This window comes from Callorhinus ursinus, unplaced genomic scaffold (assembly GCF_003265705.2).
Source record: "Callorhinus ursinus isolate GAN/ISIS: 27379988/994484 unplaced genomic scaffold, GSC_fseal_2.0 scaffold15, whole genome shotgun sequence".
Lineage (NCBI taxonomy): Eukaryota > Metazoa > Chordata > Mammalia > Carnivora > Otariidae > Callorhinus > Callorhinus ursinus.
The window spans coordinates 5310442-5325496 of record NW_027397077.1 but is presented as its reverse complement, the minus strand read 5'-3'; the positions used below and the strand labels follow the sequence as shown (position 1 = coordinate 5325496).

The 15055-nt window shown below is 38.8% G+C and overlaps 1 protein-coding gene across 26 annotated transcripts in view; it reads left to right on the top strand.

Annotated features, from left to right (window-relative positions):
* The window catches only part of MAP4 (microtubule associated protein 4), a 195601-nt gene that overhangs the window by 85761 nt on the left and 94785 nt on the right, over positions 1 to 15055 (top strand). For 18 of the 26 annotated variants that reach the window (XM_073901117.1, XM_073901116.1, XM_073901115.1 and 15 more), the window contains one exon: positions 7410 to 7475. The exons of the other annotated variants lie outside the window; for them this stretch is intronic. In XM_073901117.1, the coding sequence (XP_073757218.1) occupies positions 7410 to 7475 (66 nt within the window). The remainder of the gene's footprint in view (positions 1 to 7409; positions 7476 to 15055) is intronic. 26 annotated transcript variants of the gene reach the window in all.

The following is a 15055-nucleotide window of genomic DNA, read 5'->3' as shown; positions in this document are numbered from 1 at the left end:
TGTGGTCTTTGGACCAGCAGTGTCCTATCACTTGGGCCCACATGGAATCAGAAACTCTGGGTATGTCTGTGTTTTAACAAGCCCTTGCAGGTGACTTTCAGGCACCCAAGATGAGAAACATTGATCAGGAGAAAGGGCCAAAGTAAGTCCCAGAAAGGATGATAGCTAGGTAACTGCCGAGTGAGTTCTTGTCAGCGGCTGGGCCTTCTATCATATCACACAGCATCGCAGCCAACTTTATTGGCCACCAGAGGGCGGTGTTGGAACACGTCTGACTTTTTGCACTAGACGGTGCCCTTGCACTGCGATCATGCTGAATCCCCCCATTTTGCCCCAGGTGACTAACTGTGGCAGTCTTCCTCACAGCACACATGCCCTCTCAGCTTCTTGCTACTAACCTTAGCCAAATTGGTTTGCCAGCTATCGACTCTGAAGTCACTTGAGAGAGGAGATTTAACAAAACAATAAATTTGAATATCTTTATTTTTCAGCATGTGATTAGTTTAAAAAACTTGCGTTGTTTTCAGTGCTGTAGGTGTTTAGATGAGAAAGTTTTCATTTCATGAAATGGGTGTCCCTCTGGGGGAATCAGTGAAAGAAAGAGAGTGTAACATCTTTTGAATTAGGACTTACCCGCTAACGTACAGTGACCCTCTTTCCTACTCTACAACCTAATTGTTGGGGCACCTGGATTGTGCAGTTGGTTGAGTGTCTGACTCTTGGTTTCAGCTCAGGTCATGATCTCAGGGTGGTGGGGTCAGGCTCCATTCTCAGCCCAGAGCCTACTCGAGACTCTCTCCCCCCTGCTCCTCCCGCTCTTTTTTTTTTTTTCCTTTATCTCTCTAAAATAAATAAATCTTTAACTAAATAAAAATAAAAAATAAAACCTATTGTTTTTATGTTATAATGTTCTTTGTTTTGGGTTGTTTGTTTTGATTCTTCTCTCCTGGGCTTGGATTTTTTTTTTTTTTTTTAAGACTGTTAGGTGTTATATGTATGGTAGTATCTGAGTCTCTCTTATTTTCTTCTGACCAAGGATCCTTGTTTGGCTTTTATTTTATTCTGGTGAGTTGCTTATTTCTTAGACTCACAGTTATTACGTAGTATACTGATGTCACTTAAGCTAGATTAAAATAATTTCATTGTTCTCTCAAGGTTACTTTAAAGTTTAGTGGTTAATCTGTAGTCTCCAGATTGATCAATCTAGAGCTGATCTATCTGTAGTTAATAACAATGAGAAGAATAATAGTTGTTAACGTTTACTTAACACTCTACAGTTGGCACAGTACCGCCTCCAGTATTATTAGTCCTCGTGATAACCATGGGGGGTAGATATGATCCCATTTTCCAGGGGAGGCTATTAAGGATTAGAAAGCACAGGGAGTTGGATTTGATCATTTGGTTAATAGTGACAGACCACAATTGCACCCAGATCTCCTGATTTTAAACCCGGTGTTCTTTCAGTGAAACCATACCGTCTTCATGGATGCACACTTTCTGCTTAATTCAGTCTTACAGATGCTGTTTTTCAAAACTAAAGATTCACTTATTTAACTCAAGGCGCAATTATTAGACATGTAAGTGCTGTCTTTAGGAAATACAAATGCGAGTCTTACTTCATCTGTATGAAGAACTTGAGCTTTGAACCTGAGCATTGTAAAGTTTTCCACTTTCTCAGACAACTCTTTTCACATCTTTTTGTTCCAACCTCCAGCACTTAACTCTCCTGTTCATATTCTCAGCCAAAGACTTCTATAATTATAGCAAAGAATCAATAGACTCAGTCAGAAGAGAACTTCTGCACAGTCCCCCCCCGCTCCATCCCCCTGCTGCATCCCCTCCTAACCTGCCGCCCCTGTGCCCTTTGCTCTTACTGCCGGTGTTCTGGCGAGCTGTGCTCTCAACTCAGGGCCCTGCTACAAGCAGTTGTCTCTTCTGTCTCCTGCACCAGCAGTTCCTCTCATTCATCAGCATCAAACATGTCATAATTTTTCCCTTCAATAAGAAAATCCTGTCTCAACCAGCTGCCCATCTCATTTACTTCTTCTTTTTCTTGCTCCTTGGAAAAAGGTGGATCTAGGACATGTCTGGTTCTGCCTGGAGCCCCCTCCCATCCTGTAGTCACCCCTGCCATACCACCCAAACTGCTGCTTTCACAGCGCTAATGAGGAATCCTGGATGGCCGCAAGGGTTTTAGCACGAGCAACTGAAAGGAAGGAATTGCCATCAATTTGAGATTGGGAAGGCTCTAGAAAGTGTAGATTTTGAGGGGAATGTAAGAAATTGAGAGAATTGGTGGGAGTTGTCAAGTGTGAGTTACATGACAGCAAAGAAGATCTTCAAGTGGAGAAGAGCAGTGGGCAGCTAGATAAGAGCCTGGAGTTCAGAGGAGAGTTCTGGGCTAGAGATACCAGTCTGGAGGTTGATGATATTTAAAGCTTTGGCTAGAGGTAGTAGTGGTAAAGCATGTCATTTTCAGAATGTTTTAGTTTTGCCACATAAAAATAAGTTACACCACTCTGTTCAGTGTATCCAAATGCTTCAAAATATATAGCATTTTGATTCTCATCATCATCTATTTTAAAAATGCATGAGCAAGCTGTTCTTTATCATTGGAAATGTAAATCCTTCTTTTGATTCCTTGAACTCTTATTTTTCCTCTGTGTCTCTCATAGACGTTTATCTTGGTATAATACATTTTATATTTGAAAGGTTTTTCTTGGTTTTTTTTTTTTAAACAAAATATGTATATAAGCTTAAATTTTAATTTAAAAAAGTTCCTGTAGGGGCGCCTGGGTGGCTCAGTCAGTTAAGCGTGTGCCTTCAGCCCAGGTCATGATCCGAGGGTCCTGGAATCGAGTCCCACATCCGGCTCCCTGCTCAGCGGGAAGCCTGCTTCTCTTTCTCCCTCTGCCTGCCGCTCTGTCTACTGTGCTCTCTATCTCTCTGTCAAATAAAATAAAATTTTAAAAAATCTTAAAAAAAAAAGTTCCTGTAATCATAGTTTTTAAGTATTAATTTGGTCCAGAAGAAAAATTATTATCACTGTTACTAGTAGTATACAACTGATCACATATATTACAATTTTTGATAAATCATAACTAACCATAAAAGTTGAATTTGATTGGAAATGTTTTTCTTTTTTTTTAAACTTTTATTTATTTATTTATTTATTTATTTAATAAGATTTTATTTATTTGACACAGAGAGAGAGAGACACAGCGAGAGAGGGAACACAAGCAGGGGGAGTGGGAGAGGGAGAAGCAGGCTTCCCGCTGAGCAGGGAGTCCAATGCGGGGAAATGTTTTTCTTAATGATGGGGATTTATATTTTTCTCAGATCATGAATCTGTGGATCATTATTTTTTGCTGGGTTGAGAGAGAATTTAGCAATTTCTGTTGCTATTTGTTTAAAAAAGATTTATTTATTTTAGAGAGTGTGCATGCAAACTCTCTAAAGGGGAGGGGAGGGGGCAGAGGGAGACAGAATCTCACGATGACTCTCTCTGAGTGCGGAGCCTGACATGGGGTTCAAACCCAAGACCCTGAGAGCATGACCTGAGCTCATGACCTGAGCTGAAATCAAGAGTTGGATGCTCAACTGACTGAGCCACCCAGGCGCCCCTATTCCTATTGTTTTGATAGACATAATAGCTGGAAAACTTTAATCATGTAGCTAAGTATGTGGGAATGGAAGTCTTATTATGGCAATATCCTCCGTTCTTTGAGTTAGATGTTAAGAATTCCATAAGTCAGTTATCATTAGAAATTACTTTCAGTTAGAAATTATTTTCAGCGTCCTATCAGAAGGCAACTACGTTATGACCTCTTTTAATTTTGATGAAAGCAAAGAATTGGAAACTATTTAATTTGCAAGAGGATTTGTTACTCGGTGATTAGATAATGCACTTTGTTCAGGGGCTTGCTTTTGTTTTCATGAATCTGGGATGTTTTCTTTTATCCTTCTGAGGGAAATGAGGTAGTTTTTTTTTTTTTTTAAAGTCTCCTATTTTCTGTATCAACATTGTTTCCCTGAGTGATATTTATTCTTTTTGAATGTGATGCCTTACTTTTTTTGGTAATAGTGTTCCTCCATTATTTGGCAGTACTATCTGAGATTCTCCCACCTGCCTCTTACAGGGATATAACCGTGCTGCCAGGTGGGGTGTGAGGGCTCCCCATTCCATCTGGGGGTCGGCACAAGGCAGACTTGTGCCGTGAGGGAAGGAAAGTGTGGGGGTAATGGGGACTGATAGCTTTTAATGGAGTCCTCATCATTCCTGCTGTTTGTAAGCATAGAGGACTTTGCAGTCCTGCTTTCCGGTGCCTTTGGGCTGTGGGTTTTTTTCGGTGTGATCCCATTTGCTTTCATTTTCTTGGATATTCCTTGTAATTTCTGGGACTTCTTTTAAACCATCTTTCCTGCTTTTTTTTTTTTTTTTAAGATTTTATTTATTTACTTAGAGCGAGTGAGAGGAACAAGCTGACTCCACGCTGAGTGCGGAGCCCGACTTGGGGCTCATTCCCACCACCCATGATGTGAGCCAAAACTAAGAATCAGATGCTTAACTGACTGAGCCACCCAGATGCCGTTACTATTTTTATTAAGGAAGCTCTACACCAAATGTGGGGCTTGAACACATGACTGAGTCACATGCTTTACCAACTGAGCCAGTCAGTCATCCCTACTCTTAAATTCTTTAAGGTGCTCAATTAAAATAGGACTTTATGTCTGTGAAAGTCTTCCTTTTTATCCCTATCTCTGGTTCCTCATCAGTGGCATTTGGTATATATTCTTTCATTTCTTCCCCCTGATTATTTGTATGTGCGTGCATTGTGTTTGTGTGTTTTATAATGCTATTATGCCATATTTGCTTTTATTTTTTTCTTAATGTGTCCTGGCCATCTTCCCATTTCAGTATATGAAAAGCTACCTAATTTCTTTTAAAATTGCATATTATATCACAATTTAGCGAATCTTTCGGTGGGCATTTGTTACTTTTTAAACAATGCCACAATAAACATCTCATTAACATTCATTTTTGTGTACTTTTATGTCTTTCTCTGAACTACATACCTAAAATGGATTGTCAAGTTAAGCATTTCAAAATTTGATAGACTGCCAAATTGTCTCATAAAAAGGATGTTCCAATTTATATTCCTCCAGTGGTATATAAGATTACCTGTTTTCTTACACTGTTGCCAACAGTGGCTATTATTAAATATTAAAGAGATTTTATCACTCTTATGACCAGAAGTTGGTATTTTTTGTAATTTGCATTTTCCTGTAATCTGCATTTTATTTTCTTACAATCTGCATTTTAAAATGAGGCAGATTTTTTAAAATATGTATTCTTTCTTGAGCTAGGAAGAATAAATTTTATAAGCTTATTTTGTGGGAGTAAAAGCAAATTTATGCCAAACATGTTCTATCCCATATTTGGCATAAATATGGGATAGAACGTTTAGTATCTCTTCGGTAAGTAAAACACAATACATGAAGCCCTAGTCTGGTGCCTTGTGCTAGTGGGTATTTAATGAAAGTCTATTCTCTTTCAGTCCTTTATTCCTTTTTCTTCCAGTTAGTAGTCTCCTTTCAGTCTGCCTTGTTCTTTAGGTTGTTCTCTGTAGTTGTTCCTCTGTTATCTGAGATAACAGAATGAAAGACTTTTCCGTGAGTTTATATGAAAGATTTCTGCCTTGGATTTGTGGGAGTCAGAAGGTTGGGTAGTGTAGTTTCTTGTCTTTCAAAGTAAAACCTTGCATTTTATATTTTTGTAGCATATATTCTAGATTTTTACTTGTCTTATGAAAAATATCTCTGTGAGGTTCTTGAGAGTGGCTCATGGGAAACTCTTGGGTTGGCAAGTTGATGGCAGAGCTAGACCGGTTGCTGAAATTTTATAGTCAAAGCCTTTAAGAAAAGGTTATACATCCTTATATTGATCTATGTAGTCAGTGCAGTTTCATTCAGGATATAGAAGAGCAAGAGAACTAGAACAACCAAAACAGTTTTGGAAAACACCCAATTTAGAGGACTCACATGACCTCTTTTAAAGACTGTACAAATTCAGTAATCAAGATGGCATAGTGCTGGAAAAATGAAGAGATTTATAGGCTGGTGGAATAGAAGAGAGAGAGTCCAGAAATAGATCCACACATAGTATGGTCAGTCGATTTTTCAACAAAGCAAAGGCAGTTAAGTGGAATAAGTATAGTTTTTCAACAAATGATACAGGAATAATCAGATGTCCGTATGCAAAAATATGAATCTAGACCCATATTTTATACCATATACAGAATTAATCATTTATCGTGGGCCTCAAAATGAAACCTAAATTTGAAAACTATGAGTTCTAGAGGAAAATGTAGGAGAAAGTCCTGTGACCTTGGGTTAGACAAAGATTTCTTCTTCTTCTTCTTCTTCTTTTTTTTAAGTTTTAAAATTTTTAAGTAGGCTTCATGCTCAGCACAGAGCAAACGTGGGGCTCAAACTCAAAACCCTGAGATCAAGACCTGAGCAGAAATCAAGAGTCATCACACAACTGAGTGCGCCACCCAGGCGCCCTTAGACAAAGATTCCTTAGATACTAAACTGAAAACATAAGAAAGCATGAGGGAAAAGTGAAAAATTAGCGTTCATTGAAATTTAAACTTTTGCTCTGCAAAAGACACAGTTAAGAGAATGAAAATGCAAGTCATAGGCTGGGAGAAAATATTTGCAGAATTCATCTGATAAAAGGGTTGGTATTGAGAATATATAAGGAATCCTCAAAATTCAATAATAAGAAAACAAATAGCCCAAATAAAAATGATAAAAAAAATTTGACCATTTGGTTCACTAAAGGAAGGGATGGCAAATGAATAAACACATGCAAAGATGCTCAACATCTTTAGTCATTAGGGAATGAGACACAACTATATTAGAATAACTAAGATTAAAAGAAAACAAAAACAGTTCTCTGCTCCCAGAAGTGATATTGGTGACCATGTAATTCTCTCCCTCAGGAGCAGCAAGGATGATGCCCTGGACTTTTTACGTGGGAATTGTTTTAATGGCCCTTGTAGCATTGGATTTGAATCACAGATAACAAAACCTGTGGTGCTTCATAACAATTTTGGAATGGAGTATAATGGTGATCTTTGACAGTTTACAGAACAGAAAAGATTTCAGCTTGCTTATTAGGAAGGGTTCTTCTGTAGTGTTTGGGTATCATAAAATTGAATGACTCAGTTCTGTTCTGTTTCTTGGTTTCCTTTTATTGGATCTTTACATTTTGGACAGATTTTTATCTGCTTTAAGCTCATGCTGTGAAGAGTGACAAAAGTCTACCCGGTTAGATAGCTTTGAATCTGTTTTTCATATTGCTGTCTCTCACTGTGGGTAATTACTCTTTGTGGTTATTGCAGGAACTCCATCCAAACCAACAGGTCTAGCCAATGGTGATCACGGAATAGAAGGGAATGATACTACGGGTAAGTGGTTCCCAGGATTCCCCAAATGTGGGGCTGAAACAGTCACAGTAAACACCTTGATGAGCTCCTTTGAGGAAGATTCTTAGTGAATCACATGAACTATTTCTAAGGGTATTGTTGTTCTTGTTGGTGTATTCAAGTCCAGGGCCCTCTGCCACATAACATGTCCAGCAATGGAAAGAGTGAATTTCCTTTGAAGTTTCTTGAGTTATTTGTTGTAATTATACCACACGATAGCTGGATCAATCTTAAAAATATGCTTATAGATGCAGACTAACCATCATCAAAATATGTTACATTGGAGGCATTTGGCCACTACAGCTCTTTATACAGCCTCTTCTCCACTGCACTTAGCTTGCTTTCTGCGGCTCAATGTTAGGAAACCCGTGAGCCGCAAATTAGAAGTTCTTCCCTTTTAATTTTGCCCTCAGTCTTTTTCTTAGTCTTTTTCCCCTGTTAACTGACCCCCGGTGTATTTGTAATGAGCAGAATTCTTGAAGCAGTAGTGGGGTCCACAGGGATGTACTCTGCAGATCTTCTCTTAGGTAGCTGATAAGGAGAGTCAGCTTATATTTCTGTAAACAACTGCACTTATTTTGCATCGTGATCAGGCTGACACTGTTGACCCAAATGAATAGACGTTTAATGGTCAAGTGAATTGTTCTTTGCAACAGACCATGCTCTTAACTGGGGCATCGCATTTGATTCACATTACTGCACTGGAGGCAAGCACTAGACACGGATTGTGTCTGTGTTTCTCTTGTATGCCTACCTCAGCCTGGAGAAGATTCTCCTTGAGCCACCATATGATTTCTCGGTTTTTAAGGCTTCCTTCTGTTAGCAACAGCAATTATTCCAGGATTTATTCTTTATTCTGTGACCTTTGGAAATGTTGTATATATCTTTGTACCTCAGATTTATTGATGGCTGGTTTCCATTTGTTGTGAATGTTAGTTTTGCCCAGTGACTTTAACATCCTTATTAGCGGCTCATAACTTAGAAACTCTTTACTTTAAGGTAAAAACATCCAGAAGTGCCACCTTATCTTCCAGTTTTGTGAACTGATTTTTTTTTATTTTTTTGATAATCTTTGTTGTATTATTGACTGTTTCTGTGCCTGCTTTGAAAGCAAAGTCATCTATGTAGTATAGTTTTAAGGAAACATTTATGGCAATATCCCTGTGATTAAAGAAGCTTGAACATGAACTTTTTAAAAAAATGAGTAAGTTCAGCTTTCTTTAATAAGGAGGCAGTGCCAGGGAAAAGAAAGGCTTGGAGGGGATTGACTTGGTTAGCCAGTTGAAAGAGTGGATGCCATTTTCATCCAGAAAGGAAGCAGCTATCAAAACTAGAGAGAGTTCTCCAGCAAGATGTCAGTTGTGACCAGAAGAGACTTTGTGTAGCAATTGCTTCCCATTGCCAATTCTTAATAGCCCAGAAAAAAAGAAGAGGAAAAACATACAGCTTGGCCCTTACTGTTTTCAAGACTTTTAGTTCCCTGGTGGCAAAAAAGAACCTGAATATTTATGAACTACCCAATGACATTATGGCAGCAGGTAGAATATAGTTTGCATACGGGAAGATGTTTGCATTCTGAGTTTGATCACCTGAAAATATGCATGTTTCACTGGGGATGGGAAGGAGTAGGGAGGGGACGGAGAGTGCATGTTTCTGGAGCATGTTGTGACCTCATTCTAATTTGGCCATTACTAAACTAGAGCACATAGCTCAGTGCCATTTTGAAAATTCCCATTTCTGTTTCGTTCAGGATGTTGTCTCTAGTCCTAATTGCAGACCAGTTCCACTGATAGCGTATAAAGGGTTTATGAGCATCTTGCTATGTTGAACTTGCTGTTTACTAATGACCTGTGCTTTTCTGCCTTTTCCTCCCCCTTCCTACTTCTTCCTCCCTTTCTATTTTTCTCCTCCTAGAAGCCTAGCGTGTCTCTCCACACTGGGGCTGCTGCAACACCAGACCAGTGATCTTTCCTAAGCACCGTTACACTTCTAAAACCTTCAGCATTTTGCAGAGCTTTGCTTTTCCTTCCTGGACATGGTGTAGAAGAAGCGGAGGGTAGTTCTTCGGGCCCTATTTCTGCTGATGCCTGAGCAAACCACCTGCTTCCTCTTGTGCTCTGCAGGGCTTGATGGAACCTCCTTTCCCTTTGTGAGCACAAAGTACAAGATGAATTCTTTTTAATTTTAGTATTTTATAAAAGTCATCTAAGGTCTTTTATTTCTTGTTCTCTTTTAAAACTCATTTTATCATTTAATTCAGTCTCACGTTTTTTCTTTTCTTTAAACATTTTGAGTTGGCCTTTTCCATTTGGTTTTCATATCTTCAAAATGAATCAGGATCTCGTAACAGCAAATGAGAACATGTGCTTTCATAAAGGGATTGAGTCCACCAGTACTGCAGTTGGCCCTCCCTTCCCCTCCCCCTCCTCTCTTTCTGAGCTTGCTTTTAGGGAAGGGTAATCTTTAAGGCTACCTATGTTTCTCTCCACCTTACTAAAATCTGAATAATGATAGCTATTTTAATTTAAAGTTTTCTCATTTAGAGTAGCTCTGATTAAACTTTGAAAAGCATTTCCTCAAATTAAACCATATTTTGTTATTTGCAAGTTGGGCTGAAATGGTTTCTATGATGAAATTATGGTTTATTTGTCTAGAGGCTTAGATTCTCTTGAAAATCTGACAACCTTTCATTGTTTATGAAATTTTATAACCAAAGTTACTTTGATAACATGATCATGAGCTATCAAAACAAGAATTGAGAAGTTAAAGAAAATGCAACCCTTTATTGTTAGACTGCTAGGTTGTTGATACAGATAGAAAACAGCTTCTATAAAAACATGGGAACGAAAGTACATTGCAGTACACTGAAGAACCACAACCAGCTTATCAGTTTTCTAATGAAATGGTTATCGGGTTGGACTCACACTGTTCAGGTAGTTTCTAGTATCCCTTTGATCTCTGGAGCAGCATGCCCAGTGGGATTGGTGGACCACATGTGAAGACCTTTACCGTGAAGGTTATTACCGTTTATACTCCTTGTATTCTGAGGATTGTCCCAGTGGGACTTTCTTATTCTCGTTCCTCATTTTCCCACACTAAGAGCTAAAAAACCTGGAAGAACAATTTGGAAAAAGTACTGTGGAACTTTTCAGATAATAAGCTTTGATTGGACTTTGAGAAATAGAATATAAAACCTGGGCCATGTTTTGAAATCTTAGAGGAGTTCTGCTTTAAGGTCCAGATTGTGAAATACTCTAATTTTCTATCCTCTTACTGATTATGGAGGTTATCATAATCACCAAGCTATTGATTGTTTCAAATTAAAATAAATAATTGGCAGTATGTTCTGAGGAAGATTTTGAGATGTACATTATTTTAGATCCTCTGACATAAAAGTGCTTTTGAGATGGAAGTTTAAACCGAGTCTCTATGACTTCTGGAATTTAGGGAGCATTCATTCCCTCTTCTGATCACAGACGGGGGCCACATTGCCAAGAATTCCTCCTGTGAGTTCTTGGAGAGAAGACACTTAGAGGAGGCACATTTTAGAGGGAAATGCTGATGCTTCCCTTCTAAGCAGTTGATAATGAAAACTCTTAACCATGGGACAGCACCCATCAAATAGAACATAGCATTTTCCCTTCGGTGTGCAGTTGTTCAGTATGTTTTTCGGTTCTCTGTGTGTGTTTGGTTGGTTTGGCTTTGGTTTTTTTGGCTAGGGAAATTTTCAAAACTGGCAGTGCTAACTTTTTAAGGATCATGGTTGACATTTTTCTATCACCTCTAACAGTCTCTACAGCTTGTCTAAGTGTTTGGAGAAGCCTGGATGCACCTCGGCTCTGGCAGTGGTCAAGGGGACACACACTCCATTATTACATTGACTTATTCCACTTTTATTTCCATTTTGCTGTGTTTTTGTTTGACTTTTTTTTTTCCAAAAAAAAATTTTTTTTTTGAAATTTTCTACTAGCCAGCTAAAATGTGGTGTATATTGTTAGCTCTCTCTGTTTCATTTGGATGTTTTATTTTGTTTTGCATATAGCTTTGTATGAAGCAGCCAGTTCTATAAAGAAATGCTGTGTTGCCATCGTGGTCACACCCAAGTGTGAGGTTACCAGACTGGTCAGGGTTGTTCTATTCAAATATGATGTTTCTTACATGTAATCTTTCTCTCTCTGTTTTTTTTTTTCTTTCTTTCTTTCTTGGCCCAATGTTGAAGATGTAGAACTTTGTTTACAAATAATATTTTATATAACCCCATTCATGCACCTGAGTTTATATTTTTTGTGACTTTAGACTTCAACAGTTTGTATATTGGGACATTTTAATGTGATCATTGTGCTAAATAAATTACACTAATAAAAATCTTACATTGACACCCTACAGACTGGATTTTGGTTGGAGTCTTAATTATTGAAGTATAACGTGACTAAGACATGAGTTTGGCAAATAAAGACTCTTGAGGAATGAGTTCTTGGTCTAGCTAAACTTCTGATCCCACCCATAATAATTTCATAATTGTATGGGTTTTTTACTTTGCCAGGCATTTTCATTCACTTACATTGTTGTTTTTGATTCTTTAGAGTAACTCCTTTTTATCCAGAAGCCCAAATGACTGATATTTTATAGCATCTGGTGAGAAAAACAGTTGGCAGAGTGGCAATATGCAGTTAACCCAAAAGAGTTTCATGGTATATCAATTATTGTTAGATGCCTTCTAATACTACATGTATGTTTAGTTAATATTCATGTTCATAATCTTTCTAAAATACGTTCTGAATTATCCATTGAAACTGTTACATTCAATGACATTTTAATTTTGAAATTTATTATGTAATTAAGTTACTGCAACTGGGAAGAATTCAACAGAATGCTGAATTTAGTATGCTGCAACTGGGAAGTATGCATTTAGTATGCTGCAACTGGGAAGAATTCAACAGAATGCCCAGTTCCCTACCCATTCTGGTTTAATGTCTCCTTACACTAGGTAGATTTGCAAATGCAATATGTTGACTGAATGAAGACATTGAAAGGTTCTATGCCTAAGGTAATTTGCATGGCATAAATAATTTTTTTAGCTTGGCAAGACATTTCTTTTTATTGAAAAACCTCAATTTAACGTTCTAAGTTGTCTTTTTAAAGATTTTGTTTTTGAAAACCCAATGTGGGGCTTGAACTCACAACCTCAAGACCAAGTCACATGCTTCACCAACTGAGTCAGCCAAGCACCCTCTTAGGTTTTCTTTTACTAAGAGGGCTTAACACAATCTCTTCTTAGGTTTAAAGCACAAGAATGAATTTATTTATTTATTTATTTATCCAAGATTTTTATTTATTTATTTGTCAGAGAGAGAGAGCGAGCGAGCACAAGCAGGGGGAGCACTAGAGGGAGAGGGAGAAGCAGGCTCCTCACTGAGCAAGGAGCCCGATGTGGGACTCGATCCCAGGACCCTGGGATCATGACCTGAGCCGAAGGCAGACGCTTAACGACCGAGCCACCCAGGTGTCCCTAAAGCACAAGAATTTAAATACTATAAGTAATAATTCACAAACCTCACTAACTTTCTTATAAGTACACTAGTATTAAGGCTTTTGGTGAGATGGGGACAATTCTCAGATCTTATTAGTATATTCATTTTGGTGAAAGTGACATGAGGGGTGCCTGGCTGGCTCAGTTGGTTAATAATGCGTCCGACTCTTGGTTTCAGCTTATGTCGTGGCCTCATGGGTTGTGAGACTGACCCCGCATCTGACTCATGTGGGAGTCTGCTTCAGGATTCTCTCCCTCTGCCCTTCCCCCCACTTGCCCTCTCTCTCTCTCTAAAAATAAATAAATAAAATCTTAAAAAAAAAGAGAGGTGAAACCTGGCCCCTTGTCAACCTGATAATATGGTGGAGCTGGGAGGCTAAAAAGGGTTCTGGACAAAGACACAGTACTGATGGGTTGGGCACAGAATATCGGCTTCATTTCTAAGTAATGTGTAAGAGTGGATTATCCTCAATTTTATATTGATGCTGTTTCCATTACAGTGAAGGCTTAACAAGACTTGTGGTATAAACCTCTGTGCTACCATGGAGGCTAAGCTCAATGCAGTATACTAAGTGCTCCACAAATGGCAGTTTCCATTGTGAACAGACTAGGTGGTTTTTTATTGTGAGAACTGTTCTGAATGTGATGTGGTATCAATCCCTCAGGTCATACCAACTGGGAAACAGTAAACTGCTCTGTCAGAACGTCACAACACAAATGAGATCCTAGGTGTTTCATCACTGTCTCCTGTAGCATCAGATAGTGTGCAAGGAATTTAGCATTAGAAAAATTCTGAGAGGGGCGCCTGGGTGGCTCAGTCGGTTAAGCGCCTGCCTTCGGCTCAGGTCATGATCCCGGGGTCCTGGGATCAAGCCCCACATTGGGCTCCCTGCTCAGCAGGAAGCCTGCTTCTCCCTCCCCCACTCCCCCTGCTTGTGTTTCCTCTCTTGCTATGTCTCTCTCTGACAAATAAATAAATAAAATCTTAAAAAAAAAATTCTGAGAAACTAAAAATGTGAAATCTTAGCAGAAAAATAAATCTGTAATGTTAAGAGTTTCTGAGCAGCTATTGTAACCAACATCTAAGTGGGCATTATAACTTATAAATGAAGCCCAAACATAAAGCTGCACACCGTGTTCCTAGATGTGGACACAGCAAGACATCCTTTCCCCCTTCCTCCTACCCAAATCCTGGAAACAAAGGTTTGGTTTCTTTCTTTTATTTTCCAGATAATGAGTTTTATGTTGGAGACACATGAGTAGAATACGAACACCTTATGTTTCTTTTCTTTTTCTTTTTTTTTTTTTTTTTTTAAAATTTTTTTTTTTTTTTTTTTTCAGAGAGAGAGCACAAGCAGGGGGAGCAGCGGACAGAGGGAGAAGCAGGCTCCCTGCTGGGCAAGGAGCCCGATGCGGGACTCAATCCCAGGACCCTTGGATCATGACCTGAGCTGAAGGCAGGTGCTTACCTGCCTGAGCCACCCAGGCGTCCCAGAACACCTTATGTTTCTTGAAGGTTTTTGTTGTTGTTGTTCATGGTTTTCTGGTAAAAATGTAGAACTAATCAGAAAATTCCACATGTACCCATTAATACAACATGTTACATTCCCTTCTAGGGTGTTTAGGATTCCCTTGAAAACCAGCTCATGCACTGAGCTTTTAATTGTACAGTGAGCCATTTGATTTCAGTTTCTACTGGAGCTTGGTATTGAATAAGACAAAACTGCTTCTTCATGAGCTTTGAGTGAATCCATTTTTCTGATACACTTTCTATTTTTATTTATTTTTAAATTTTTTAAAAAATACATTCATTTGAGAGAGAGAGAGAGAGAGCGAGCACGAGCAGGGGGGAGAGGGGCAGAGGGAGAGGGAGAACCAGACTCCCTGTTGAGCAAGGAGCCCAAAGAGGGGCTCGATCCCAGGACCCTGGGATCACAACCTGAGCTGAAGGCAGACACTGAACCGACTGAGCCCCCCAAGCACCCCCGATACATGTTTTTAAAGATTTTATTTATTTATTTGACAGAGACAC